The sequence below is a fragment of the Cynocephalus volans genome, chromosome 1 (genome assembly GCF_027409185.1).
Source record: "Cynocephalus volans isolate mCynVol1 chromosome 1, mCynVol1.pri, whole genome shotgun sequence".
Taxonomy (NCBI): Eukaryota; Metazoa; Chordata; class Mammalia; order Dermoptera; family Cynocephalidae; genus Cynocephalus; species Cynocephalus volans.
The window spans coordinates 233,365,029-233,392,383 of record NC_084460.1 but is presented as its reverse complement, the minus strand read 5'-3'; the positions used below and the strand labels follow the sequence as shown (position 1 = coordinate 233,392,383).

Below are 27,355 nucleotides of genomic sequence, written 5' to 3'. Positions count from 1 at the left end.
ATAATTTATTCTTTTTGCAGGTTCTTGTTGTCTGACAGTCAGAGTCAAATGATGAAAAGAAACTGTCATTTCACATTAAATACATAAAAATTTTATCCTAGCATTCTTTTAAGATGACATTGTGTGTGTGTGTGTGTGTGTGTAAGTATCTGAAAGAGAGAATTTGTTTATTCAACAATATTTTGAGAATCTTCTTTGTGCCAATAAATATTACAGATGCTTTGGGATATAGCATTAAAACAGAGTTAAAGAACCTTGATTCAATGAGCTTCCATTTACTAATTAGAATTCACTAATCTGAATTAATCACTGTTCAGAATTTTGAAGATTTACAATAATCCATCTGCATATTATTGTTGCTTATATGAAAAGTATATAGTGTGTAAACAGATTCTTAGTATGCCATTGTGTGCTTGTGATAAATAAATACCTAAAAATAATTAAGGAAATAGGAAGTCCAACACTTTCACAGAGATCTTTAGGTAATATTCTTTGCTAGTACATATTATTATGTTTTAATTTTATTGTGATTTTTCAGTTCTGATGACACAAATGAGATTTTTTCCTGCAGAATTTTTTGATTCCTTTGTATTAAATTATTTTATTTACTATGGGTCAGACAATAGTTATGAGAGCATTTAATTAATAGAAATGGGATGGTTCCAGATCATTTCTTCCCCCAGATAAGTGAGATTATTTTTACAGAAGAATAAAAACAATGATTTCTGGAGAGCAATCTTAATGTATTTATATCTTAATACTGCTTAGACTATTATTCTATTGAGAGAATAATTAGTATTTTGGCATGTGTGATACGATCCACAGTGTTCTCATTTTTTTGCTACCTTTCTTATAAATTGTGTAATAAATTAAAAGGTAGCTGGTGTTTCTTTTTACTTGTCCTGCAACTGTTTGAGTGAACTAAACCAAGTTTTGGGTCATGGTATCTTAAAGATTTGTCAGTGTATGGATTAGAGTTCTCCAGCATTCTTGTGTCTATAATGGTACAGAAGCTCTTAAACTTTAGTCAATTATCTTTTTTAAAAAAGTCAGTTGATAAGGATCAAATTTAACACACAAAGATTAACATTCTTAATGCATAAAGAACTCATAAAAATGAATTAGAAAAATATTAACAGAGATTTGGTGAAGGACATGAGCAGACAAGTCATATACCCAAAAGAAACACAAGGGTTAATAAATACATTCTAAGATATTCATAGAAATGTAGGTTAAAACAGAAAAATGACATTTTTCATTTCTCAAACTGAAAAAATGTAGTATAATACTGGTGCTATGAGAGAAACAATGTCAAAATCTTCTAGTATAAGTATAAATTTGTAAAACTTTTTTGAAGAACAGATTAGATTCGTAAATGGAAGTCTTTAAAAATATTCATACAATTTCAACCAATTATTCTACTTCTTGAAACCATAAGCAAATAATTAAAGAAAAATATTTTTTTTAAATGTGGAGTGCAATTATATAAAGGTGAAAAATTGGGAATAAACTGAATGTCCAACAATATGAGAATGGCTAAATTATAGACCTCCAAAAAAATGTAATAAGTGAAAAAGCAGAATGAAAAACTGCACTGAAAATAAATAGGTATGTTCTAAACTCCAGATATGCCTCCAAAAAAATGACTAAAAATAAATATATTTTTATAATTTTTTTCGCTAAAAGGGAAATTTATTTAATGTAAATGCATTCATTAATAAAAAAGAAAGACTTCAGATCAACAATCACCTTTGCATCTTAGCAAACTAGAAAACGAAGAGCAAACTAAGCCCAGACCTAGCAAAGATTATTAATTATTTCATTATTATTCTAATAATGAAAATTAGAGCATAGATAAAAGAAATAGAAAATAGAAAAAAAAAATAGAGAAAATCAATGAAACCAAAAAGTTGATATTTCGACAAGATCCACAAAATTGACAAACCTTTACCTACATGGACTAAGAAAAAAAGAAGGCTCAAATAACTAAAATCAGAAATGAAAGAGGGGTCATTGTAACCAAATTTACAGAAATTGAAAGGATCACAAGAGAATACTATGAATAATTGTTGGTCAACAAATTAGATCATCTAGATGAAATGAAAAATTCCTAGAAGCGTGCCACCTACCAAGACCGAATTATGGAAAAAAAACAAAACAAAAAAGTTTGAACAGAACTATAACTGGTAAGATGAGTGATTATCATTTCTGGGTTTCCTGATGCAGGACTCCCTTGAGGATTTCTTGCAGGGATGGTTGTGTAGTAGTGAACTCCTGCAGTTTTTGTCTGAGAATACACTATTTTCCCTCATTTCTGAAGGATAGGCTTGTTGGATATGATATTCTTGGCTGGCAGTTGTTTTCTTTTAGTATTTTGAATATATCCTATTTTCTTCTGGCCTGTAGAGTTTCTGTTGACAAGTCTGCTCCCTTAACGGTGACTTGATACTTGACACTCCTTGTGTCAGTGCAGTTGAGTGTCTGGTGGACCGCCTGCACAGTGGCTGTGGTTACTGCTGTGGTGTCAAGCCACTTTTTCGGCAGCTGTGGCTGTTGTGGGCCACTTGCGCAGAAGTGGCGTTTTCATCATGCTCCTTGCCTGTTTTCAGTCTGGGGCAGCTGCCCTCAGCTCCTGGCTAGGCCCCCAGGCCTGCTCTGCTGCTAGCGTACTTCCAAGCAGAGGGGGCAGTTGCCCTTGTCTCCTGCCTAGGCCCCCTGAGTCTGCTCTGCTGCTTGCCTCTATTTAACTAAATTGATCAAATAAGATTCCCAACCCTTTGGTAAAGTATGGTGAATGGCTATACTTGGCATGATGAACTTCCAAAGCTGGTAGGCTGCTTTCTAGTTTGCCTATTTATGTCTGTTTTATCAAAATTTTGTTTTACTATTTCTTAACCTGTTAAGGTCTGTTTTGACAATTATTTTAATAATATAATTTACTAAATTTTACAAACACATGATTTGAAAAGAAGAGAGTTATTTCTATAAAAGCAAAGTTAAGTACTTCAGAAAGAATCTTAGGTGAGCCCCCAAAATGTTCTGTTTAATTAGATGTGAGCAAGACAACTAAATGAATGAAGTAAAAATATAAATATCAAGGAATTTGCACTCAGATTGCTTTGTAGGTATCTTGAAACCCTTGGCTTACTTAAAAAATAGGAAGTCAAAGGCAAGACTTTAGGTTCTATGTATTTAAGGACAGGGTGAAAATTCAGTCAGTGGGTACATTTGTAAATTTACAGTTTTTATTCTACATCAAAGATCAGATGAGATTGGGCATGTTCAGGGTGGTATGGCAGTAGACTACATCAGGATCGATGAATGAATTTACATCTGTGCATTTTAAGTTAAAATATTTGATGTTAAATAAACTTTTGATTTCCTACCTTAACTGACCTTTTTATAACCTACTGATTAGAAATATTAGAGGGTTTTGTTATATTTGCCTTTCTTTTTGATCATTTTTCTAAATTATTATTTCCAAACTATTTTCCATGAGATAATGCTACTTCCTATTCTGTTCATATGTTTTGAAACCCTACTGATTTTTTTATAAAAATGAATTGTGAACATGTAAGAAAAATATATTTAAACATGTAAAGAAAATACTAAGAACATTTACGTAGTTTTATGTTTGGTTTTAAAAGTAAAATTTTGAACTGCATATTGTATAAATAATACTTAGAGTGGAATTACATTCTTCTCTAGGTTTAGGTGGTCACCCTATTACATAATAAACTCAATTATGCTGTGTCTTTATTGTACCAATTACTACTTTCTTTATTAGATATATTTGTCTATTCAATGATTGCTACTTTGTAGTTTGTCTTAAATATGTTTAATTATATTATTATGTATTTAATATTTATATTAACTCATTGATCTGTAATTGGAAGAAGAATGGCTTAATGAAAAAGCAGAAACTTATGATTCTTAAACTGTTTTACTCATAATCAGAATGTTTCTTGCACAATTAATGCTTCTGAGTCTGTGCTTTCTATAGCCCAATTGTGGCTTATAATTCTTAAATATCTGTAGGTCTCTCATCGATATTTTGAAATTTTAAATGCCAATGACTTCTAATAAGTTGGGGGAATCATGGCTTTAAACTATTTCCGTGTGCCTGGAGGAAAGTGGGAAGAATTACACTGAGTACTGAAAACACACTATATAGCTTTGCTGTGAAGTCTTAACAAGAATTACATACCAAAAAACGGTGTGTGCAAAGACTTTTACATGAATGCTTGTAGCAGCATTATTCATGATAGCCGAAAGGTGGACAGAACTCAGATGCTCATCGATTGATGAATGGGTAAATAAAATGGAGTATTTCATATGGTGGCATACTATTAGGTGATTAAAAAGTAACAATGTATGGATATATGTTACAACACAAATGAACTTCAAAATGCTCAGTGGAAGAAGCCAGGCACGAAAGAGCACATATTATATGATTCCATTTATGTGAAATGTCCAAAAAGGCAAATATGTAGAGACAGAAAGGATGTTACTGGTTGTCTGGGGTTGGGGGTAGGTTAGGGTTAGAGAAATGATCTTGGCTTATTTAAAGTACCTACAAGAAATATTAGAGTGAAAGGAACTTCAAAGATCTTTCAGTAGAGCCTCTCATTTTATAGATGAAAAGGCAGAGTGACCTTCATTTTAATATATTTCTTTCATTTCTACATGTTTCGATTATTTTATTCATACCATAAAATTTTGTTTTACATTAGTATTTCTCAAACACAAAAGGGAGGGGATATTCATTATGTACTTTCACACAGCTTCAAAATCACTAACCCTTTGCCAATTTTGCTTTAGCTGTCCCTTCTCCACTTTCTTTCCCCTTTTTTTCCTTAGGAAAATCTCACACATAGCCATTTTACTCATAAACATTTCTTAGATATCTGTCACTGATAAGGATACCTTCTGGCATTATTGGATTTAACATTTGGTGGTATGTCACTTAAATTTCTCTTTCTGTATTAGCTGTTGCCTCACCCCCAATCCCTTCTTTCTTTCTCACATCTTTGATTTGTTAGATAAACCGATTTATTGGTCTTTTAGACTATCCTGCATTTAGGATTTTGCTAATTGCTTTTTTTGTGGTGGTGTTTATATTGTTTTTCAATTCTCTTAATTCTTTGGTTGGCATCAAATTCTAATCATTGATAAGAACACTTCATATGTGGTATGTGTGCTTTCTGTTGGAGCATATCATGAAGCACATGATGGCTGGCCAATATTTAGTGATGCTGAATTTGAAAAGTAGGTTCAGGTGGTGTCTGTCTGATCCATCTATTACATTCCTATTAACTTTTCACCTCAGGACTTTTCTATTGACGAATGGTTGCTAAAAGCCATTTTTGATCAAGGGTTAATTATCTAATTTTTTTCATTCCTTCTGTATCTTATTTTATTAGCTAGAATTCTTTAAAGAAAAGCCTTGCTAATCCAGTGTTGTACTTCTGTATGAACTGTATTGCAGGCAGTATGAATGGTTGATTCTTTCCCTAAATTTTCAGAGTTACTAAGTGGTGTACTAGCAGCCTTCAATGCTCACCATTTAGTTTATTATTATTAAAAGATCATGGATTTTTATAAATTTATGTTTCAATACAATTGATGTTCAAATTGTCCCATCTTAGACCAGCAAGAAGCCCTTCCAATTATCTGCCGAGTCCTTTTGCCATGTCCTCGATAGTCTGTGATAGCCTCCTTATCTTAGAACATTTTGTTTGCCGGAAAGGTCCTGTATACTTCCTGTCCTACACCTTGAGTCAGCCATTTTTCCAAGGAACCCTGGTTTCTTTGGTGGAAAATGTGTTTACAGACCATAAGTATGTGCTTATTGCTTTTGGATGATGACTTTTCAAGTGGACATCTGAATAATATGCATTTTTGAAAGAAGAATATCATGTTCATACTAATATTTTTAATCAAATGTAAGATTACGGGATTTTTATTTGACTCCAATTTTATGTTTATCTCTTCTCATGTGGAAAATTTTGGCATTTTGTTTCCTAATAATATAAATATACTTATTTGCTTTATCCTACAATTATATGTATAATAATTTCAAAATAATCATGTTGCTGTTACTACTAACAGTAATGCCACTGGATGCAGTTTTAAAATTCTTTGTGTTTCTGTTTTTAGAATTTATTCTGCTGGGGACATACAAAAAAGAAAAACTTTTTAAAAAATGTTTAATGTTTCTAAAGACAAAACAATATAACAATGTACATTCACAGAAATCTCACTTTCATCCGTGTTCCTTTCCTCTCACATCATTTTTATTAATTTTTGGTTTATCTTGGCATTGTTTCCATTATATTTTTTATAGCACCCAATCTACTTCTTATACAAGAGATAGTATACTAAAAACTTTTCTTTACTTTTCTTCATTTTTCTTCATTTAACAATATATTCCAAAATTGAATACATATAGGAGATCTTTCTCATTCCTTTTCATGACTGCATAGTACTCTGTTGATTGGATGTACCATAATTTGACATAGTCCACAATTGGCTAATATTTTCCTTGGTGGCATGTATCATTTTGCATTCACATTGTGCATGTACAAGCTGCATATGAGAGAGCCAGTTTCTCCACATTCGTCTGTGCTTGATTTTACCAGTATTTTTTAATTTAGGTGTGTAGTGGTATCTCATCATAGTTTTAATTCACATTTCCCTAATGGATAATGATGTTGAACATCTTTTCATGTGCCTATCTTCCATCCGTATATACTCTTTGGTGAAGTGTTCAAACCTTTTTCCTGTTTTTCAAACCTTTTTCCTGATTTTTTTTTTCTGTTGAATTTAGAGGGTTCTCTGCATATTCTGAATGTGTATTTTTGTTGTATATGTGACTTGCAAATATTTTCTCCCAGTCTGTGGCTTGTCTTTTCATCCTTTTACCAGGGTCTTCACAGAACAAAAAGTTTTGATTTTTGATGAAGTCCAGTTTGAGATACATGTTCATGCAAATATATACATGAGCACACACAAACACACATATATAATCTTTTATGGATTACACCTTTGATGTCATATCTAAGAACCTTTTAACTAACCTTGGTCCCAAAGATATTTTTCTCCTATGTTTTCATGTAAACATTTTATAAGTTTGTCTTACATTTAGAACAACTTTAATTTTTTATATAACGTGCTACTTTAGATTTTAATATTTCTAAACTCTGTTTGAGACATTATGGCTAAGTAGTTCTTCTAGCTCTAGTATTTGTCAAAACCTGTAGCCAAGAAAATAATTTTGGAAAATTTATGTATTAGTCTGTTTCTGTTGCTTATAACAAAATACCTGGAACTGGGTATAAAAAAAATGAAACTGATTACTTACAGTTTCAGAGGCTGGAAGTCTCAAGTCGAGGGAATACACCTGGTGAATCTTATTTGGTGGTGGCTTTACAGCAATGCAGGGCCTCACATGGCAGAAAATAGTGGAGCAGAGACACTAACCTCCTCATTCACTCTCTTAAAGCCCTCAGAACCACACCCCTGACCAGTGTTATTAATTCATTCACTGCAGCATGGTCCTATAATCTAATCACCTCCCCATGGCCCCATCTTTCAATTACTATAATAGGATTTCCCACCCTCAACACTTAAAGTGGAAATTAAGCCTCAGTGAGGTTGAGGGGTCATACAATCCACTACATTCTGCCCTGACCCCCCAAACTCATGTCCTTTTCACACACATATACATTCATTTCATCCCCAAAGTCTTAACTTGTTTCACCTCAAAAGTCCAAAGTTCAAAGTTCCATTTGTGAATTCAAAAACAAGTTACTTACTTCTAAGATACAGTGGTGGGGCAAGCATAGGGTATATATTCCCTTTTGAAAAGGGAGAAATAAGCCACAAGAAAGAAGTAACAGGTCCTAAGCAAGTCCAAAACCTAGCAGGGCAGGCAATAAATCTCAAAACTGGCAAATCATGTACCTTGACTCCATGTTCAACGTCCTCTGCATGCTGGTGTGGGGGTTGGGTCCCTAAGTCCTCAGGCAGCTCTGCTTCTATGGCTTTCCTGTCTCTTGTGATACGTTAGCTCTCACAAGGTGGCATTGCAAACTGGTAGCTCTACAATTCTGGGGTCTCCATGGTAGTCCCTCTCCCACGGCTCCACTAGGCATGGCACTGATGGGGTTTTTCTGCTGCAACTCTGACCCCACAGTTCCACTCAGCATTGCTCTTGTTAAGGCTGTGTATGGTGACTCTGCCCTTGTGACAGATCTCTTCCTGGGTCCCCAGGCTTTTTTGTATATCCTTTGAAATCGGGGTGGAGACTCCCAAGCATCCACAGGTTTTGAATTCTGTGAGCCTGCAGACCTAACACCATGTGGACTCTGCCAAGGCTTGCAGCTTGTATTTTCCAAAGCTGCAGGTCCAGCCACACCTGGGGCCAATTTAGCCACAGTGGGAGCAGCCAGAGCAGCTGGAGTTCTGGTGCTGGTGCTGGTGCGAGAAGCAGCTTCCCAAGGTGGCCCTGGGCAGTGAGCCTGTGGAGGGTACCTCCAAGACCATTCTCATTCTGTCTCCCTAGGCTTTTGGGCCTCTAATGGAAGGGTTGGCCCCAGAGGCTTCTGCAGTGCCTTCAGGGCCTTTTCCCCTTCTCTTGATAATCCCTTTCTTTTGTACTAATCTTCTGAGTATCACTGCATTTTCCATCTGAAAATGCTCTCTGCTTCTCTACCACATGGCCAGGCTGCAAATTTTCCAAATCATTACACTCTGCTTCCCTTTTAAATTCTGACTTTATGTCATGCCTTTGCCTCCATTACTCAGCATAGGCTGTTACAAGTAGCCATGAAGCTTCCTTAATGCTTTGCCACTTAGAAATTTCTTCTGCCAGATACTCTGGTTCACAACTCCTAAGTTCCAACTTCCACAAAGTCCTAGGGTATGGACACAATGCAGCCAAGCTCCTTGCCAGTTCATAGGAAGGGTGATCTTTGCCCCAGTTTCCAAATATAGTGCTGCAATAAACATGGGAGTGCAGGTGTCTTTTTGATATATTGATTTCATTTCTTTGCGTATGTACCCAGTAGTAAGATAGCTGGGTCTTAGGGTAGATCTGTTTTTAGTTCTTGAGGAAACTCCACCTTGTTTTCCACTGTGGCTGTCCCATCTTAACTCTCTTAACTGTGCATCAAATAAACATCCCCATAAGATGTTTAGAAAAATCCAGAGACAACAGAAATTGCAGCAACATTTATTGGACAGATATGAGAAATTTAATATTTTAATTTTAATTTATAGATACATTTTCCTATTCTATATTTTGGTCTCTGTAGTGGTTCCTTGAGAGAGAGACACACACAAACACAGAGAGAGGTGTGTGTGTTTATGTACATATAAAGCTATTTAGTTATACTTGTGTGTTTCTATCTATAATTAAATGATATCAGTAAAAAACATAAGGGGAAATATGTTTTTCTTCCCTTCTCAAGTAATTTTCTTTTCTGATAAAAGGAAGCAAAAATAAAATAGGGATTTGAATTTGGAAAAGTTATTACTAAACTTTTGGACTGATTTTAAGATTTGCTATATTCACTGATTCTGAGACCTTGAATCCATATGTACTTGATTGACCTATGTAGCAACTTTCATCAGAGTTTACAAAGTTCCTATGAGGGTATATCATTAACTCTAACTGAATACTTACTATGTGTAAGGCTGAACTTGGCTGTACTTTAAAATCACTTGGGTAGATTTAAAAAATCCCCTCAAGCAAATTAGAGTTTCTGAGAGTGGGACCTAGGCCTCAGCATTTTTTAAATGCCTCAAGTGAGTCCATTGTGCAGCCATGTTTGAGAACCACTGTGCTAGACAGTGAACGTACACTACTCATTTTTCAATGAGATTAAATGACCTAATAACTAATTAGTGTAGACCCAGGCACACACAAAGATTTTTGACTAAAAATCTTGAGCTCTATCAACAACTCTTTGTGATTAAGATATAAATTTTTTTCCCTTTTAATTGCATATGTATATCTTTTTTTCTATCACCCCATGCCTTTCTGGAATGTCTTAATGTTGTCACTGGAAAATTATACTGAATGTATTTAATGAGCTAAGTATTTTTGTTTTCCCTTGCCATACTGCCCACATTCCCCCACCAAAAAAAGGTGAAAGCCAAATAGCACATTTATTATCTAAAGCACTTATTTAATATATATAGATAGATAGATAGATAGATAGATAGATAGATAGATAGATAGATAGATAGATAGATAGATATGGGAGTAAGAGTTTGACTTAGAAATGCTCAGGAGTAAACTCTTAGCTGAGTAGAGGAGGATTGGAGAAAGAATTATTTAGCATCTCATTAGCTGCCTACCATAGTGAATGTTAAACCCCTTCTTACTAGAATTATTTTTAGAAAATTTTATATCTTCTACTGGAATACATATCTGCTTAACATAGGAGAATAAGAGCTGCTTCATGAAAAGTTACTTGGCAAGTTAACTTGGAATATATCTCTAGTTAAAGAAAAGAAAAATAGGTGCTCATTATGGCGCTTACTAGCTCATACTCTCTATGTGTGTTTATATATGTATGCATATGTATATTTGTATGTATATGTGTATATATGTATAGAATATTTTTACAGTAAGGTGAACAAAAGCTGGCCTATGTATATTAAAGATATGTTAAAGATTTGAAATTATAATTGAGTAAGAGTCAGAACAATTTGCAAGATCTATTTGGAAATTACCTTTACACTACATAGTGATTTTTATGTATACATGGAAAGTATAGCACAATAATAAACATTGTCCATTTGTTTACTTGGTTTAAGAAGACAGAGCATTTAGAAGCAACAGAACTATCTAATTTGATTTAAGAAATATCAGCTTTTGAGTCAAGACCTAAATTAGGTTTGAAGAATCCTGCTATTACCTACATGACCCCTTTAACTGCATGAATTAGAATACAGAGCAGGTTATGTCTTTCTGAGCATATGACAACTAAATTACAATAAAAGCTCAATCTACTCCAGCTAACCTGTCCTCAAAGGACTAGTGATACAAAGAGATTCTACTGTGTTTCTGTGCCCCACTTTATGTAATTGCTATGTTCCTAAAAATAACAGAGGGAAAATTTGAGGATACAATAAAAAATGAATAAACCTAACGAAAACTGTATTTAAGTAGATTCATTATTTGAGAAATAATTGAGCATACTCTGAAAAAGGTAATGTAGTAGTCAAAAAAAAAAAATTATGTTCATGATTTCTGACTTAAGGAACTTTTCTGGTAGATAAGGCAATATGCATTGGAAACTATGCTGTAAAACACAAGGTAGCCTGGGGTATTTTATTCTTGCATTGTTTTGGTTACTTGGCTACTTCTTTACTCTTTCTACTGTACCATAAATGCTAGATGGGAAGACCTCTGTTGTCTTTGGATTTGCTCCACTTCATCTACACAGTGTGGTGCGTGTGGTAGATCATTGTAGCTATTTATTGAGCGAAATAATCTACATAAGTATCCTATAAATATAAACAAGACCTAAAAGAATTTAAAGTAGATGAACTTCTATGTATAAAACAAGAAAGGCTTTTGAAGGGTGAGGCATCTAAGAAAGGATTTTCACTGGTGAATTGCAAAGAGGATGCCCTCTAAATGTAGGTCATGCCATGAGCAGTGGGTGCTTTAGGACACAGCGAGTATGTCAGATCACCAGAAGCTGAAACTGAGATATAGGGTTTATGTAGAACTATAGTTCTCTAGCTAGCTGGTGGGGGGTGGGGCTGCCATCAAGGTATGGGCTGGGGCTCATGTCTCCACCGGGTTGGGTTCTGCTTCCAAGCTCACTTTTGTGGCTGTTGGCCAGAGACATCAGTTGCCATATGGGTCTCTCCACAGGACAATTCACAGCATGGCAGCCGGCTTCCCTCAGAGCACCCAAAACAGATACTGTGGTCTTCTGGTATCCTAATCTCAGATGTGACATCCCCTCATTGTTTCTGCATTCTGTTTACTGGAATTGAGTCAGTAAATCCAGTGTACACTCAAAGGGAGAGGATAGGTTCCCCATACTGGCCAGCCACCAAAAAGAAAAAGGGAGAGGATTACACAAGGAGGCAGGGTCATCAGAGGCCATCTTAAAGGCTGCCTATCTTAGTAATTAATATGCAGTCATCCCTTGGTATCCACAGGAGATTGGTTTTAGGATCTTCTGTGGATACCAAAATGTGCAGATGCTCAAGACTGTGATATAAAATGGCATAACAATCACATATAACATATGCACGTTCTCCCGTATACTTTAAATCATTTCTAGATATAATACCTAATACAATGTAAATGCCGTGTAAATAGTTGTTATACTGTATTGTTTAAGGAATAATAACAAGAATAAAGTCTGTACATATTTAGTACAGATGCAGTTTTTTCTCGGAATATTTTTGATCCATGGTTGGTTGAACCCATGGAGACAGAGGACCCACTGTATGATTTAACTCAGTATGTTAAAAATATTATCATTTCAATATGTAGAATTACTAATGGATAATTTAATATTTTGTACTAAGTCTATGAAATATGTATTGCACTTATAGTGTATCTCAATTCAGATGCTATATTTTTATTGGAAATACTTGATCTATATTTAGATGTCAAAATTTATAGTTGAAAAATTCACATATTCAATTATATTAGGAACAACTTAAATGTTTTTCAGTAACTGAATCAAATATCAGTTTTTAAATATAAATTAAAGTTAAATAAGCTAAAAATGTAGTCCCTCAGCCACACTAGTCATGTTTCAAGTGCTCCACAGCCACCGTATTGGAGAGCAAAGTTTTAGAAGTTTGGCTGCAAAAGGAAGAAGGCAAATAAAGTGGTACTAGGAAGGAGCAGGGAAGTAGAAGTTAGATAATAGAAATCTGTGCATATTTCATGTGTTTCCTGGAAGAGATTCAAGATGATGGAAATATAGGGTATAGTTAACATGGCTTTGGATTGTTGGTCAGACTTGAGTGGAGGTGTGATAAGGGCAAAAAACCTGAAGTGATGAATGCTTGTGGTAGGGACTTGGTATTCCAGATATTGAAATGTAAAAGAATTGAGTGTGGGAGACCAAAACCAAAAGCTTTTCAAATTTTCCTTTGAATTTGTCATTTTTTCCTAGTGTGTATGCCAAGAGAGAGAAAGGCATTGGGGAATGGAACCCATTTTCCAGGCATCCATTTCCTGTGAGCCTCAGAGGAGACTCTTTCATGACCAGGACCAGAGGTATTCTTGGGATAGGAAGAACTCCCCAGGAATGGGTCTCCTGTCCATGTGACTCCTTCAACTAAATGTAATTTGTGAGTTAGCTCAGCTACTGTGCCCCGACTCCAGTCCTAACTCTCGTCTCCATTTTTAGTCTCTAAGCAAAAATATTATGCACAAATCTTTTTATGTTAGAGGTGAAAGGACCTGGGACCATCTAGCCCATTACCTGTGTTTTGTAAATGAGGCAGTTTTACTTACAGTAACACAACTGGCCATTTAGGACACTCCTGGGCCTTTTGATTCCCAATAGGTCATTTCCCGAGCCACGTCTGGAGAAGCAGCAGCCTCTGCTGGTATGGTTGGGCTGTGTGCAAATCTGGCATCTGCATTCCTATTTAAATATTAGAGCTTATTTAGATGGTACTTGTTAAGGTTATTGGGGAAATTTGGTGGGTATTGATGTCTAGTTATAACATGTTCTGTGTGCTTTGGGGCAAATTTCTTAACCTCTGTAAACCCCAGTTCAAGGAAATTGACAACCACTTCATGATATTAAATGTGGAAAACACCTGCACAGGGCTTAGCGGTAGATATTCAATAACTGCATTTTTTCTTCCTCTGCCGCTTGGCTTTTGTGCATTCATTTTTTGTTGTTTATTTTTTGTGAATGTTTCAGCTCTCAAAGTGATGACATAGTATACTAGTTAAGAGCACTGGCTTTAGTATCAGATCATTTGGATGAGCTTGGAGAAAATTATGTTAAGTGAAATAAACCAGGCACAGAGAGAAAAATACCACATGTCCTCACTCATGAGTGTGAGCTAAACAATTAAGAAACAAACAACAATCACAATAATACATTGAACTTTCAGAAGGAGAGAACGAAACTGTGGTTACTAGAGGTGGGGAAAGTAGGAGGGGAAAGGATTAGGTAGAAATTGGTTAATGGACACAACGAATGATTATGTTTTGCAGTGATGAATATGCTAATTATCCTGATTTGATCATCACATATTGTACACAAATACAATATAGTCAACTCTGTACCTCATAAACATGTATAATCAATCCACTACTTACTAGCTAAGTGACTTTAGGCAGGTCCCTTTACCTTTGCACATCAGTTCCCTCTTCTGGAACGTGGAGATGGTTGTACTGACCTCATACAGTGTTGAGAGTATATGAGTTAGTACCTATAAAACCACTTGGGACAAGTTCTAACACATAGCCAATGTTAGCTGTTGTTGATGATATTGGATAAAAGCTATTTTATTTTTCCTTTGTGTCCTTACTGGAACTTACTGTTGGGACATGAAGATACTAGCGTTCAATAAGTGCTTGCTTTGAAAGAATAGCCCCTGCCTCTTTATTACATTATGCCAACTATAACTGAAAGATGAGTTCCATTCTTGAAAGTGAAAAGGTAACACAGAATTAGGTTATTCTTTCCTGATATTAATCATGTTCCTCATTGAGTAGAGGAAGTAACAGCCGGAATATTTGAGTTCTGACACACAGATAGGTTACATGGCCTCAGGCAAGTTACTGAAAGTCTGGGTAAAATGAGGGGGGGGGGTTCTTTCCACTCCAGAATTCTGTTAGCCGCATTTTAAACCCTCCCCACCTTCCCCCCCATTTTTCCCCCATATAGGCAGAGGACTTAGAAACTTCCTAAGGATTGAGTTCTAGTAGATTGAACTATGTCCCCCCAAGTTTTATGTGTTACAAACTTAGCCCCCATTGTGACTGTTAAGAGAGTGGGAAATCCTATTATGGTAATTGAAAGGTGGAGCCTTGAAGAGGTGATTGGGTTGTGTGGGTTGTAGGACCTTGCAGTAGTGAATGGATTAAAAATGGTGGTCAAGGGCATGGTTCTGAGGGCTTTAAAAGAAGAGGAGAGTCTGTCTTTCTCTGCTCTGCTCTCTCTGCTTCTACCATTTTGCAATGTACCACCACATGGACTTTGGACTTCCCAGCCTCAGAAACTGTAAGCAATAAATGTCGTTTTTCTTTATAAATCTCCCAGTTCCATGTATTCTGTTATAAGCAACACAAACGGACAAATACAAGTACTTTTACCTAGGTGGGTCTCTTTGGACCTTGAATGACTCCTCATACCCCTGTAATGTGGTGTGTTACAGAATAGGTTGGCTCTCAGCAACCTACCAAGTTCTTACTCTCCTATGAACTAATGGAACTAATATAACCCTTCCTCCCTTCCTCCTTCAACTAAATCAATAGACACTTACAGAGAACTTTATCTTGTGCTAGTTAAAGTTCTAGGTGCTAAGAGAGAGTAAGACTAGCCAGGTCTCAGCCCTCAGGGAATTTTCATTCTAACTTCAATAAATAAGCAAGTAAATAACTAAATGAACAGGATGATTTCAGAAAGTAATAAATGTGATGAAGACAAAACAGAGTTATGCGAAGGGCGCAGGCCAAGATGGTTGGGGATAGGTGTTAATTTCTCTATGAGGAGGAAATATTTTTTTCTCAAGGATGAATGAGCTCAAGGAGCAGGCAATTTGAAGTTCTATGGTTAAAAGCATTTTGATCAGAGGGAAAAACTGCAAGGCTCTCAGATGTGAAGGGACTGGGTCTAGTTGAGAAAGGGAAAGAATGCCAGTGTGAATTACACATGGTATTGAACTGGGAGTAATAAAAAGGGATTAGCCAGAGATTAGCAGAGAGAGACTAGCTCAGTGGTTCTCAGACTTTAGCATACAGCAAGTCACTTGGAGGTTGTCAAATATGTATTGCAAGACCTGTCCTCAGTGTGTCAGATTACATAGGTCTGAGGTAGGCTCTGATAATTTGCATTTCTAAGGTTCCAGGAAGTGCTGCTGCTCTGAAACCACTCTTTTGAGAACTGATGGGCTAGCTCCTCTGGGGCCTTGTAAACCAAGGAAAGAAATTGGGAGGCCAATGAAGGATCAGAGACGTGATGTGATCTTATTTACATATTTCGAAGATCACTCTGTCTACTACAGAGGAGATTGGATTTTAAGGGATAGGCAGAGAAACAGGAGAGGACAGTCAGGAAGCTATTGGACCAGTCCAGGCAAGAGATGATGGCTTAATTACCAGGATGGTAGCAGAGGATCTGGTGAAAAGTAGACAGGTTCAGGATATGTTTTAGAGTTAAGAGCACATGTGACTTAATAATGGATTGGAAGTAGAAAATAAGGGACAGAGAAGAATCAAAGTATGCCTAGATTTTTTGGTTAAGTGGGTGGTTAGTGATGCCATTTGCAAAAATCAAGAAAAATGGGGGAAGTTCGGGTCAGAATCAGGATTTGGGAGTTATATTAGCCTATTTCTGTTGCTTATCACAAAACACACAGAATTGAATAATTTATAAAGGACATGAAATTTGTTGCTTACAGTTTTGGAGGCTGGGGAGTCCAAAGTCCAGGGAACATATTTGGTGAAGGCCTTGGTGTGGTGACAGTAATGGCAGGATATCTCATTGTGAAAACGATGGAGCAGAGAAAGGGAGAGACTCTTCATTATCCTCTTTTAAAGCCCTCCGAACCACACCCATGACCACCATTTTTAATTCATTCACTACAGTGTGGTCCTATAATCACCTCTTCAAGACACCACCTTTCAATTACCATAATAGGATTTCCCACCCTCAACAGTTACATTGCGGATTAAGCCTCAATGAGGTTGGGGGTGGGGGGAGCGTCCAATGTTCATCAGGGGTGGAGAGGACAATCAAGAATTGTGGTTATATTAAGTTTGAGATACCTATGGGACTTCCAGGTGGGCATGACCATGAAATTATGGGGCATATAAAGTCAGAGCTCAATAAACGGGTCAGGGTTTGAGAAGTGAATTTGAGAGCCATGGGATTTGATTAAATACCTGAGGTAGGTGTTGTAGAAAGAGAAAAGGGCAGAGAATAGGTCCTGGAGTGCTCCAACATTTAGAAATTAGGTAGTAGAGACTGAAGAGTTGCAGTGAAGAAAGAAGAAAACAGTAAATTAGAAGTAGAGTAAGTTAACAAAGTCTTAAAGCTACGTAGAATTCAGGCCAAATCCAGGCTTCGACCTGGTATTCTTTTCACTAGTAGAAAGAAGCATTGGAAGAGAATCCCAAGCAGAGGGCTTGGGCAGCTGTGAAGTAACACTCAGTGTGAACTAAATGAGGAAGATAATTATCTATTTGATTTGTACCCACATAGATCATTGGTGACATTGGCAAGAGAAATGTCAGTTGAAGCATACAATGTTTTAGGTCTCTCCCTTTTGAGCCACTTTTATGATTCTGGGACAGCTGCACCTGGTGAGGGCCTCAGGCTGCTTCTACTCTTGGTGGAAAGCAGCAGGCAGCCGGCGGGTACACGCAGATCACATGGCAAGAGGAAGCAAGCAAGAGAGAGAGGGAGAGAGAGGAGGTGCCAGGGTCTTTTAAACAACCAGTTCTCATGCGAACTAACCTAGGAGAACTCACTACCCCTGCCCCCCAGGGAGAGCATTAATCCATTCATGAGGGATCCGCCCCTGTGACTCAAACAGCTTCCAGCACTGCCACATTGGGGATCAGGTTTCCACATGAGTTTTGGTGGCGACAACACATCCAAACTTTATCAACGTATTCAGTCCAATTTGAAATTAGGTTCATCAAGAAAAGGGAGTTTTTGCTGTTCTTAATTGGATTCCCTAGAGTACATAGCACAATCTTATGCCCAACATGGAACAAATTTTACTTAATAAAATTTTCTCTTGCTTCATTAAACCCAGACAGAGAAACTGAGAAATTGTTTTGCAATTAATCTCTACTTTATGATTGAAATGCATAGGTTAGGAGCCATCAAACACTGCCATTCATTTTAAAGGACTGCCTCAGCATCACCTACCACAATGAATCTCATGTTTGAGAGCCCTCTGTGCTGAGAGAGGGTGGCTGTTAAATTTTTTTGGTCCTTAGACCGTAATACTTAAAAAGCTTATTAAGACTTATGTTCCATTCCTACATTTTTGTCTTTAATGTTGAAGCTGTATTTTTTGTATGGTATTTCTCTGAAGAATACTGTATGATATGTTAAATATAGCAAACAGACGAGATCCCATTGGACTTGAGAAGCCTATTAAGGATGAAAATATAACTCCTATAACATTTTAAAGTTTTTTTTTTCTTTCAAATGAAGAGGTATTTGATTAGAATTCTTTTGTTTTGCTGAGCTTCTCTTTATTTTCTTTTCATTTATTTTAAGGAGATTAATACTGACAATAATGGAGTAATGATTACAATGGACAAAATGATTACAATGGACAAAATGATAAAAAGACTAATCAGCAGTAATAACAGGATGTCAACTGAATTCTGCATTAAAATGAGGTTTTGATATTCTCAAAATATATTACTGAATAATGCAAAATTATACCTTCTCATTATAAAAATTGAGTATATTGAAATAATTTTAATAAAGACATTTACTGTAGCTTGTAATTTTAAAGGCTTGTTTAGTGAATTTTTGCCCTATTCTGGCGAAGTTTTCTGTCTCAAATATCTTTTCAGTATAACCTCCTCTCCACCCAGCCTTTTGTGAAATCTACTATTGTTTATTGTTAAGGGTAGCAGCCTTGAAAGAGTAGAGATTGATAGTCAAACTAGGCTACTGGTGAAGAATAGCTTAGGTAAAATCTTTGGGCAGGAAAACTGTCTCAAACATTCCTGTTTAAAAGAGGTGGAGGGACTTCAGTAGCAGTTACTGTGATTTTAAAGTATTAAAAAAAATTAATATTCTTAAGCAGTAAGTTATATTTGTTACTGAATATTAATGTTACTTTTTTCCCTTTTTTGTTCATTTCTTTACCGGAATATCCTTTATTTAGATTACAGTATAAGCTTTGACTTAGGGTGACATTTAAACTTAGTTTTGTTATTGCTTCAAAGCATCTAACCCCAAAATTAAGAACATTAGGAGAGACGTGAGTAGGTAAAATATATTTTTAAAGTTTTGCTGGTGAATGAAAGGTCACATAAGTTAAAGTCTTAAAGCTACTTAGGATTCAGGCCAAGTCCTGGCCTCCACCTGGTATTCTTTTCACTAGGCTAGACTACATAGTAAGCAAACTAGATAAACAGATTTCTTAACTTAGTGTGAATAAATCACTGTTGGGGAACAATATAATTGATCCTACAGGCTCTGCCTATTATAAATTCTATTTTTCTCTCAGAAATGGAGTCACTTGTCTATTCTCTTTGAAACATACTTTGATTTCCATTTTCCCACCCCACACAACTAATTTCAGCTGGTTCTCATGTTTCTGAATTTTCAAGGTTGCCTATCTGTTTTAAAACACTTCTTCCTCATTTTGTATTCATTATTTAATTATACATTGCATCTTCCTTCTTGGATCACTAGTTCATTGTGCAAGGATCCTGGTCTCATTCACATGTGCTTTCTATGTTTCAAGACCAAAGGTGACAAATACTTTATTAATTGAAGTAGTAGGCAACATTAAGATGTTCTTCACAGAGGTTCTATGTAAATAATATTTCCACTAGTGCTTTGCTTTCCTTTTTTTTAAATGATAGGCTTATCTTTAGTATTTAGAGATGGGTTTCATCACAAACTCAAAGTGCCTTAGGAGATACTTGTAAGACAGTCACACATATACAAAACATCAAAACTGTGAGTCAGAGGAGTTCATTGCAGTGTACAGTAGACAGAGACTTCCCCCGGAATTGTGACTCAGTCTGGACTTTGATGGATAACAGATAAGATATGTAAAAGCAAAGAGGATAAAGTAGACATTCCAAATGGAGACAAGGAATAGCAACACATGGAGATAGAAAGGGGCCTGGAATGAGGAAAGTGGGGGCATGGGAAGGTCACTGTGGCAGCAGGAGGTGCCAGTCACACCTTCCTTTGTGGCAGCTCTTCTTGAAAGCCAAGTCACTGTGGACAAAGTTGTTCATGGTGCATTATCTCCCTGCTTGTAGCAGATTGGCTCTTTTTCTGGCCTTTCTGATGAAACTCTTAAAAAATCTAAGTTTCCTAGTTATCCCTTACTAATAAATGCAGTGTGTGTTTTTCAATACTCATCTTTTAAACAATAAAACATAATCTTTTTTTTTTTAAAAGCCAACACAGGTAATCCTGATAGAAAAACTATTTTATTTCTTGGTGCTAAGAACTTTTTTTCCTTTTCAGTTATGTGTGTAGGTAGCTCATCTTATGTGGAAAGTATGCATTGAATTCATTGGTAAAGAGTGCCCACTGTGGGGCAGGCATTGTTCCAGAGATTCTATGCATTTGCAAATATATATGAACATGGTGGTGGAGACCAGTCCATACTCTCACGGAATTAATTACCCTTTAATGGAAGGAGAACACAATAAGTATGTTGCTGAGATACCCTATGATGAGAAGTAAAGCAGAGAATGAGAAGCATTATCTTATTGTGAGCAGACTCTTTATAGGGTCTTGTATTCTAGGCATGTTTTAAGGAGAATGCAAGAGTCATAGGACTAGAGTGCAGTGAGACTAGGAAAAAGTGTTAGGGGATTGGAGAGACTAGAGGTAAAGCAGGACAGATGGTAGGACTCCAGATCTTATTCTAGGTGAGGTAGGAAGCCATTGGAGGAAGTGAGAAGTGGTGCAGTGATCTGACATGTATTTTTAAAAGATTGCTGTGGTTGCTACACTGAGATTAGATGACAAGTGACAAGATTGGTAGCACTGAGATCCATTAACAGTTTGAACAGAAGTGTTTGGTGACCAAGGTTGTTGGTGGATTCTGGGTCTATGTATAACATAGAGCCGGCAGAATTTATAGATGGATTGGATGAGTATGTTTGTGACAAAAGAAATTTTTGGCTTAAACTGCTGAAAAAAATGTGATTTACTGATAAGGGAAGACTTGGAGAGACTTTTAAAATTCATTTGTGTTTCTATCATAAAAGAATTTTTTTTCTTTCATTATGCTTTCTGAGTAGTTTTTCCTTATGTTTATATAGGTTATTGACTCTAGTATACTGACTTTGTACCAAGCCACCTTACTGAATTCTCTTAGTTGTAAAAGTTTTTCAGTTGGTACACTGATTTCTTACCTCCTTTGACTTCTTTGCGTAATTTTACTAAATTGTTCAATTCTCAGAAATACCATTTTATTTTATGGCTGTTTGCTTTCTTCTGCCTGAAATATCAATTATTTCTTGTCTTTTTCTGTGTGTTTCTATGCATTCCCCCAAACCCAGCTCATGTTTCCCATCTGAAAAACATTTCTGGATTCCTAGGAAAGTTAGGTTGTATTCCTAACTCAGCTGTACAATCTGCATACCTGTGTTAGAGAAATCATCAATCATCCTGGTAACTTTGTATACGTCTGCCAGTCCTATTGACCTATGAACCCTGTAGGGGTGAGAATTGAGTCTTATTCATCATTATATCCCCAGTGGTGAGCTGAATGTGCTACAATAATTATCTGTTACAGGATGAATGTTTGTTATACATGAGCGGTCGATTTCTGCAGATTAAAAATAAAGTTTGAACTTGGGTAACATTTTTCTTCATATATATTTTGTAAATTTCTTGTTATAACCATTGTAACAGTTAGAAAAATTTTATCTTTGTTGCTATTGTAAAAGAAGCCTTTTCTAAAGTACAAAAGATCTCTGTGATTATAGTACTAAAAGTCAAGGCCTTGTTGTGTTCGTAAATTAATGTATGAGGTGGGAACCTTGCTCCTGTCTTTTTATGGAGACTAATCATGAAGGTGCTTGGATTTGTGAGACCTTAAATTTTGAAAATGAGAAATACGTGGATGTTACATATATACTTATAAAGAAGCCCTTTTATCTTATTTGATTTTTATTTTTGCCTAGGAAATAGGGGAGAAAGGAGTTAAAATTTATATATTTCTTTCATTGGAAAGGAAAAGTATTCATTTTTCCAAAAGCAATGAACTTAATTAGTAACATTTTCAAAAGCTTTAATTTATAGTCTTATAAATAGAAACATAAATGTCATTACTTCAAGATTATTTTTTCACATTTCATTTTTTCAGCCTGTTAAATCATTGAATTGGCCCATGTAAGGTTTTTTGTTTGTTTGTTTAATTTAGAATATTTCCTATTTCTGTTATAAATTAGTTAAGGGGATGTCCTGGTAAGTGACACTGAAAAATATTTATTAGAATAATTATTTGTAACATTTTTCATTGAAGCAGATGTATAATTTATCAAACAACCAATCATAGTTCATTGTTCACTGCTAAGTGCGGTGGGAAATACAGCCATTTACAGCATGCTTCTTTCTTGCAAAGAGTTATAAATGTAGGCAGAGAGATGACACAGGGACCCAGGGAAAAAATAGAAAAAAACGTTACATTTGTGGAATTGGTTGTATATGCTGTATCAATTCAAAGAAGGAAGAAATTCTGTGTGTGTGTGTGTATGCGGGGATGGGGGTTAGAGGACGGATTTAGCTAGACTTTGAAGGATGAGAAAAGTTTATCTGAATAGAGAAGCAGAACACACTAGATTGGAAACAAATAGAATAGAAGGCCCAAAGGCAAGAGTCATTATGAGGTATGAGTGTGAGATACTCATCTCCATCCTGAGACACTAAGAAAATTTATAATTTATCTCATCATAGAAAATAAGTTATATTCTTAATTTGCTAGAGAAAACACATATTGATTGAACTTAATGGAAGCAAATATCAAATCGCTTCATCATGTTTCTTTGTATTGCCAAGTAAAGTAGGTATAGTGTAAAAAACAAAACAAAATACTGATTGGAAAAGAAAAAAAATCTCTTAATTCCACCATCCGTAGTAAACAAACAGTTAACATATTGGTGCATTTTTTTCTAGGTGTGAAAAATATTTATATATACATTTTGGGTTTTTATAAAATTAGATCATATCAGAAAGTTACTTTTAAAATGTATATTTTATTTTCTGTGTTTTATTTATGTTTTAGGAGAAAACCAAAAGCCAAGGCTCCACTTCCTCCAGCTGAGACCAAATGTGTTGATGTCTCTTCAGTCGATGATTCTGTAGAATCTGCTGCTTTCATCATGGAACAGAAAGAAAACATGATAGATAAAGACATTGAACTCTCAGTAGTTCTACCTGGGGATATTATCAAATCTACCACTGTTCATGGCAGGTATGCAGGAGCGAATGAAATACCAGGACCTCCCTTTCTTCTTCCACTATTGAAACCATCTGTGATACACCTTTTGATATTTTTTCTTTGACAGAGTCCTTCTTTCATCACTTATCTATTTTTTTTAGGAAAAGCAAATGCTAAACAGGTATTAAAATCCCAGTTCAGTGGCTCTTGAAATTTGAAACTATTTCATAGATAGTTATTTAATAAGTTTTCAAAACTAAAACTTTCCTAGAAGAATGGTCATTGGTTATATTGTTTGTAAGTCAAGCTTACAAAGCCGGTGACCTGCAAGAAAATCCTTTCTCTTTTTCCTGAAATTGTTCTTTCCACTTTAAGCTGCTTATTTAAATTTGATTTTGCAGAAGTTACTATTCAGTTTTAGAATGTGATACTACTCCCTTATTTATCAGAACAGATTAATCTGTAAAACTGGCAAGATTTTTTTTTTTACTTCATTAAATGCTTAATTTACTAAAACTAAAAATGTGGATAAGTTAAATAGGAATGTAAAATCAAACTTTGACCCAGTGAGAAGGGAAGATGTGATTTAAGAGACTGATATTTTTAAGTACTTGCATGAAAATGAGAAAAAGCCAAGTATAATTTTCCATTTCATTCTGAAGTGGAAAGTTACATGAATTGTATACTTGGTCTTGTCCTACCTTTCACCTTGAACTGCCCATTTTTTATCAGGAGTCCTGTTTTAGAAACTTAAGCTGTTTTGACCTTAGTATTTTGTGTGTGCGTGCGTGTGTGTGCGTGCGTGTGTGTGTGTGTGCATATGCATATGGAAAACAAAAGAATAAGTAAGCAATATGTTGGGTATTTCATTCTTACAATCTGATTCTTTCTCAAAGTCATTCAAGATAACCTTAATTTTAAGATTTATCACCAAAGTCATGTATAACTTTACAAATTCTTGAAAGTAGATGAAATAGTTCAGCTTTAACAAATGTGTAGTATTATGTTTTAAATTCTCATTAAATTGACTAAGTTGCTTTTTGCCTTTGATTTGTGTTGAAAATAGTTTTAGAGATCATCCATTGAACCTTCCTTATGAGATTGAGAAACCTGTGGCTGTCCATGGTGGGCTCCTATCTGCACCTGTGTCTTACCTGTTCTGGGTGAGGTTAGAGACAATGGCCATCATTTCAGTTCTTTTGTTTTTGGCAGCTGGTCGGTTTGGGGATCCGAACCCATGACCTTGGTGTTACAAGGCTGTGTTCTAATCATCCCCTCAATTCTTGAAATAATGTCATTACTCGGGTTTTAAAATAATAAAAATAATAGATATGGCTGAGGGTAGGACAAGCAATTCCTCTTGTGTTCCCTAAATTCAAAGTAGGATAAAAAAAAAAAAAGTTAGACTTTTTCTAGTTCTTCACAGATATAGGTTACACTAATTTTATCACAAATACTCCTGAAAATTTCTTCTTGGATGTACCAGTCATCTCTTTATATTGCCATCTTTCTCTGTTTGTTATAAATCCGCCTCTGGGTTCTTTAGATATTTTATATACAACTTTAATATCAGAATCATGGTTTTCCTCTCTATCCTGTCACCTATCGTAATTATTTTTAGACTTTTCCACATGCCACCCCGAGTTAACTTTTCTTGTTTCCTTAACTTGGAAAACCTACATCTGTGGTTGACTTGCCCTCTCCACCAGGGAGTGGTCGGGATCTCATCACTTTAAAACTGTTCTGTAACTGAGATATCAGAGTTCCTTCTTTGAACACAACATTTTTTTTTTTTTAAACACTTGGCTTATTCATTTTCTCTTTCTTAACTGAGTTTGTTCTTAATCCTCCCTATTAACTCTAATTTATGACTGCTCTTTCAGTTGCTGCATTTTTTTCGTGTCTAAATTTTCTTCATATCTAATTTTTCTTCATTTCTAACTGAATTCTGCACCAGTTTTTTTTTTTTTTTTTTTTTTTCCCTTTTCTTTTTTTTGGTGGCTCACTGGTACAGGGATCAAACTCTGGAACTTGGTGTTATCAACATGACATTCTAACCAACTGAGCTAACTGGCCAGCCACTGTACCAGTCATTTCTACTACATTTGTACTTAGAAAAATCCTAGCTATCTCTAACCCTCTTAACTTTCCAGCATGTTTGCCTCCCAAGTCCCTAAATCCAGGCAATTTTCCATCAGTCAATTTTTTGTTTCTGGGCTGCCAACTATTGTTGAATTGCTGCAGTTTTCTTATCTATAAAAATGTATTTAGAGATGAATTGCTGAGTTAAACAATATATCATATATTGCTAGGATTAAGTGAAATGCTATCAGTGTCTGGCATGTATGGCTTCCTTCATTTTTTTATTGGGAACAGCTTTTCCTAATCCTGGCTCTTTCTATGTCCTCTCTACCCTCAGATTAATCTGATTAAAGCCACCTCTCTGTTTGTGGCTCTACCTTTGTTAAAAGCCTGCAGGGATAGCAATTCAATACCAAATTAAGGAAGTCCAAACTACCGAGCTGGAGACTGGGACACCTTGTTTTCTTCTCCTCCAAAATTAAGTAGGCTTTTCCTTTACTACTTTTCTTTGTGTATCTTAAGCTTCACCACATGATTCATTGTTCTTCTACAGATATTTTGTTTTTCAGCTTCATATTCTTATGTACATTTTCTCTCCTCATTTTCTCCATCACTTTTTATGTAAAGGCTCCCTGATCTCCCCAGTATCAACTGTTATCTCTGGCTTCCAAACTCTTCTGATACTTTATACCATGGTTATGACATATTGTCCTATGCTATAATTTATAGGTATATCTTATCTTCTTTAATAAACCATATGAAGCTATCACTTTTCTTCACAGTCCTTAGCAATTTCTTGTAACACAGTAGGTGTTTAATAAATTCACTAAAATGAATATTGTCTCCTGAAACCCTTACATGTACATGGAGGTAGCAGTTTAAGTGGTGTGCTTTGAAGAGGCATTTGGGAATGGACCCTAATTGTTTTCCCAGAGTCTTTAAGGAAACATATTTTCTCCAGGTAGAGAGTAAGGTAGGAATGCCTAGAACAGGAATGCCCAAAATTCTCATTGCTTTTTAAATTTTGTTTAGGGCTGAACAGTTTTTCTGAGAGTAGAATCTATTTGATATCATTGTTACTATGGGGTTTGATTTAGGGACTTTATTCCTAATAGTTTTGTCATTCAGGAATGAATTGTAGAAACTATGACTAGTTTCCATATTAAGTGTTTGATTTAAATTTGTTGCATGATTCTGAAAATCCTAGGTGTGTGATTCTAGACATTTTAGAGTACAATTTGGGATATCTTAATAGTGTGATTAGCTCCCCTCCTTGGACCTGGAGGGGAGCTCCAGCCCCTGCGGTCTGACCTGCCAAGGTGAGCCCAGCAGACCCGTGCAGTGCTGGGGCCTCATTCTATGACCACAGATTCTGGAACAGGACCCAAGATGGTTTAACATAACCACCACCACACCTACTGTCAAGCAAATACAATTTACCACCACAGTAGCAGCCAGGGCCACTTCACAGCCAACGTCAGTGTAATAGAAGAAGCAAACCCTCTACCAAATGGCCAAACATCAACCAAAAAATACAAATAAACAAGAAGAAATGATACCACTGAAAGAATAGAGTAATGCTCCAATGTCAGACTCCATGGAACAGGGAATCCTTGAAATGTCTGAAAAAGAATCCTGAGCAGTGATCTAAGAAAACTTGAAGAGATAAAGGAAGACTTAGAGAACACAATGAAACAAGAAAAAATATCCAGAATATGAAGGAGGAAATCTACAGAGATTAATACCTTAAAAAAGGGTGCAGCAGAACTTCTAGAGATGAAAGATTCACTCAGTGAAATAAAAAACAACTGAGAGCTTGAGCAGCAGCGTAGAGCAAGCAGAAGATTTTCAGAGCTTGAAGATGGTCTTTTTGAAACAGGCAGACAAAAAAAGGAAAAGAATTAAAAATGGTGAGGAAAATCTAAGA

The 27,355-nt window shown here is 35.8% G+C and overlaps 1 protein-coding gene across 1 annotated transcript in view; it reads left to right on the top strand.

The window, feature by feature from the left end:
- COBLL1 (cordon-bleu WH2 repeat protein like 1) overlaps positions 1–27,355 on the top strand; it is a 168,722-nt gene that overhangs the window by 76,541 nt on the left and 64,826 nt on the right. The window contains exon 2 of the mRNA XM_063085710.1: positions 23,191–23,379. Within this exon, the coding sequence (XP_062941780.1) occupies positions 23,191–23,379 (189 nt within the window). The remainder of the gene's footprint in view (positions 1–23,190; positions 23,380–27,355) is intronic.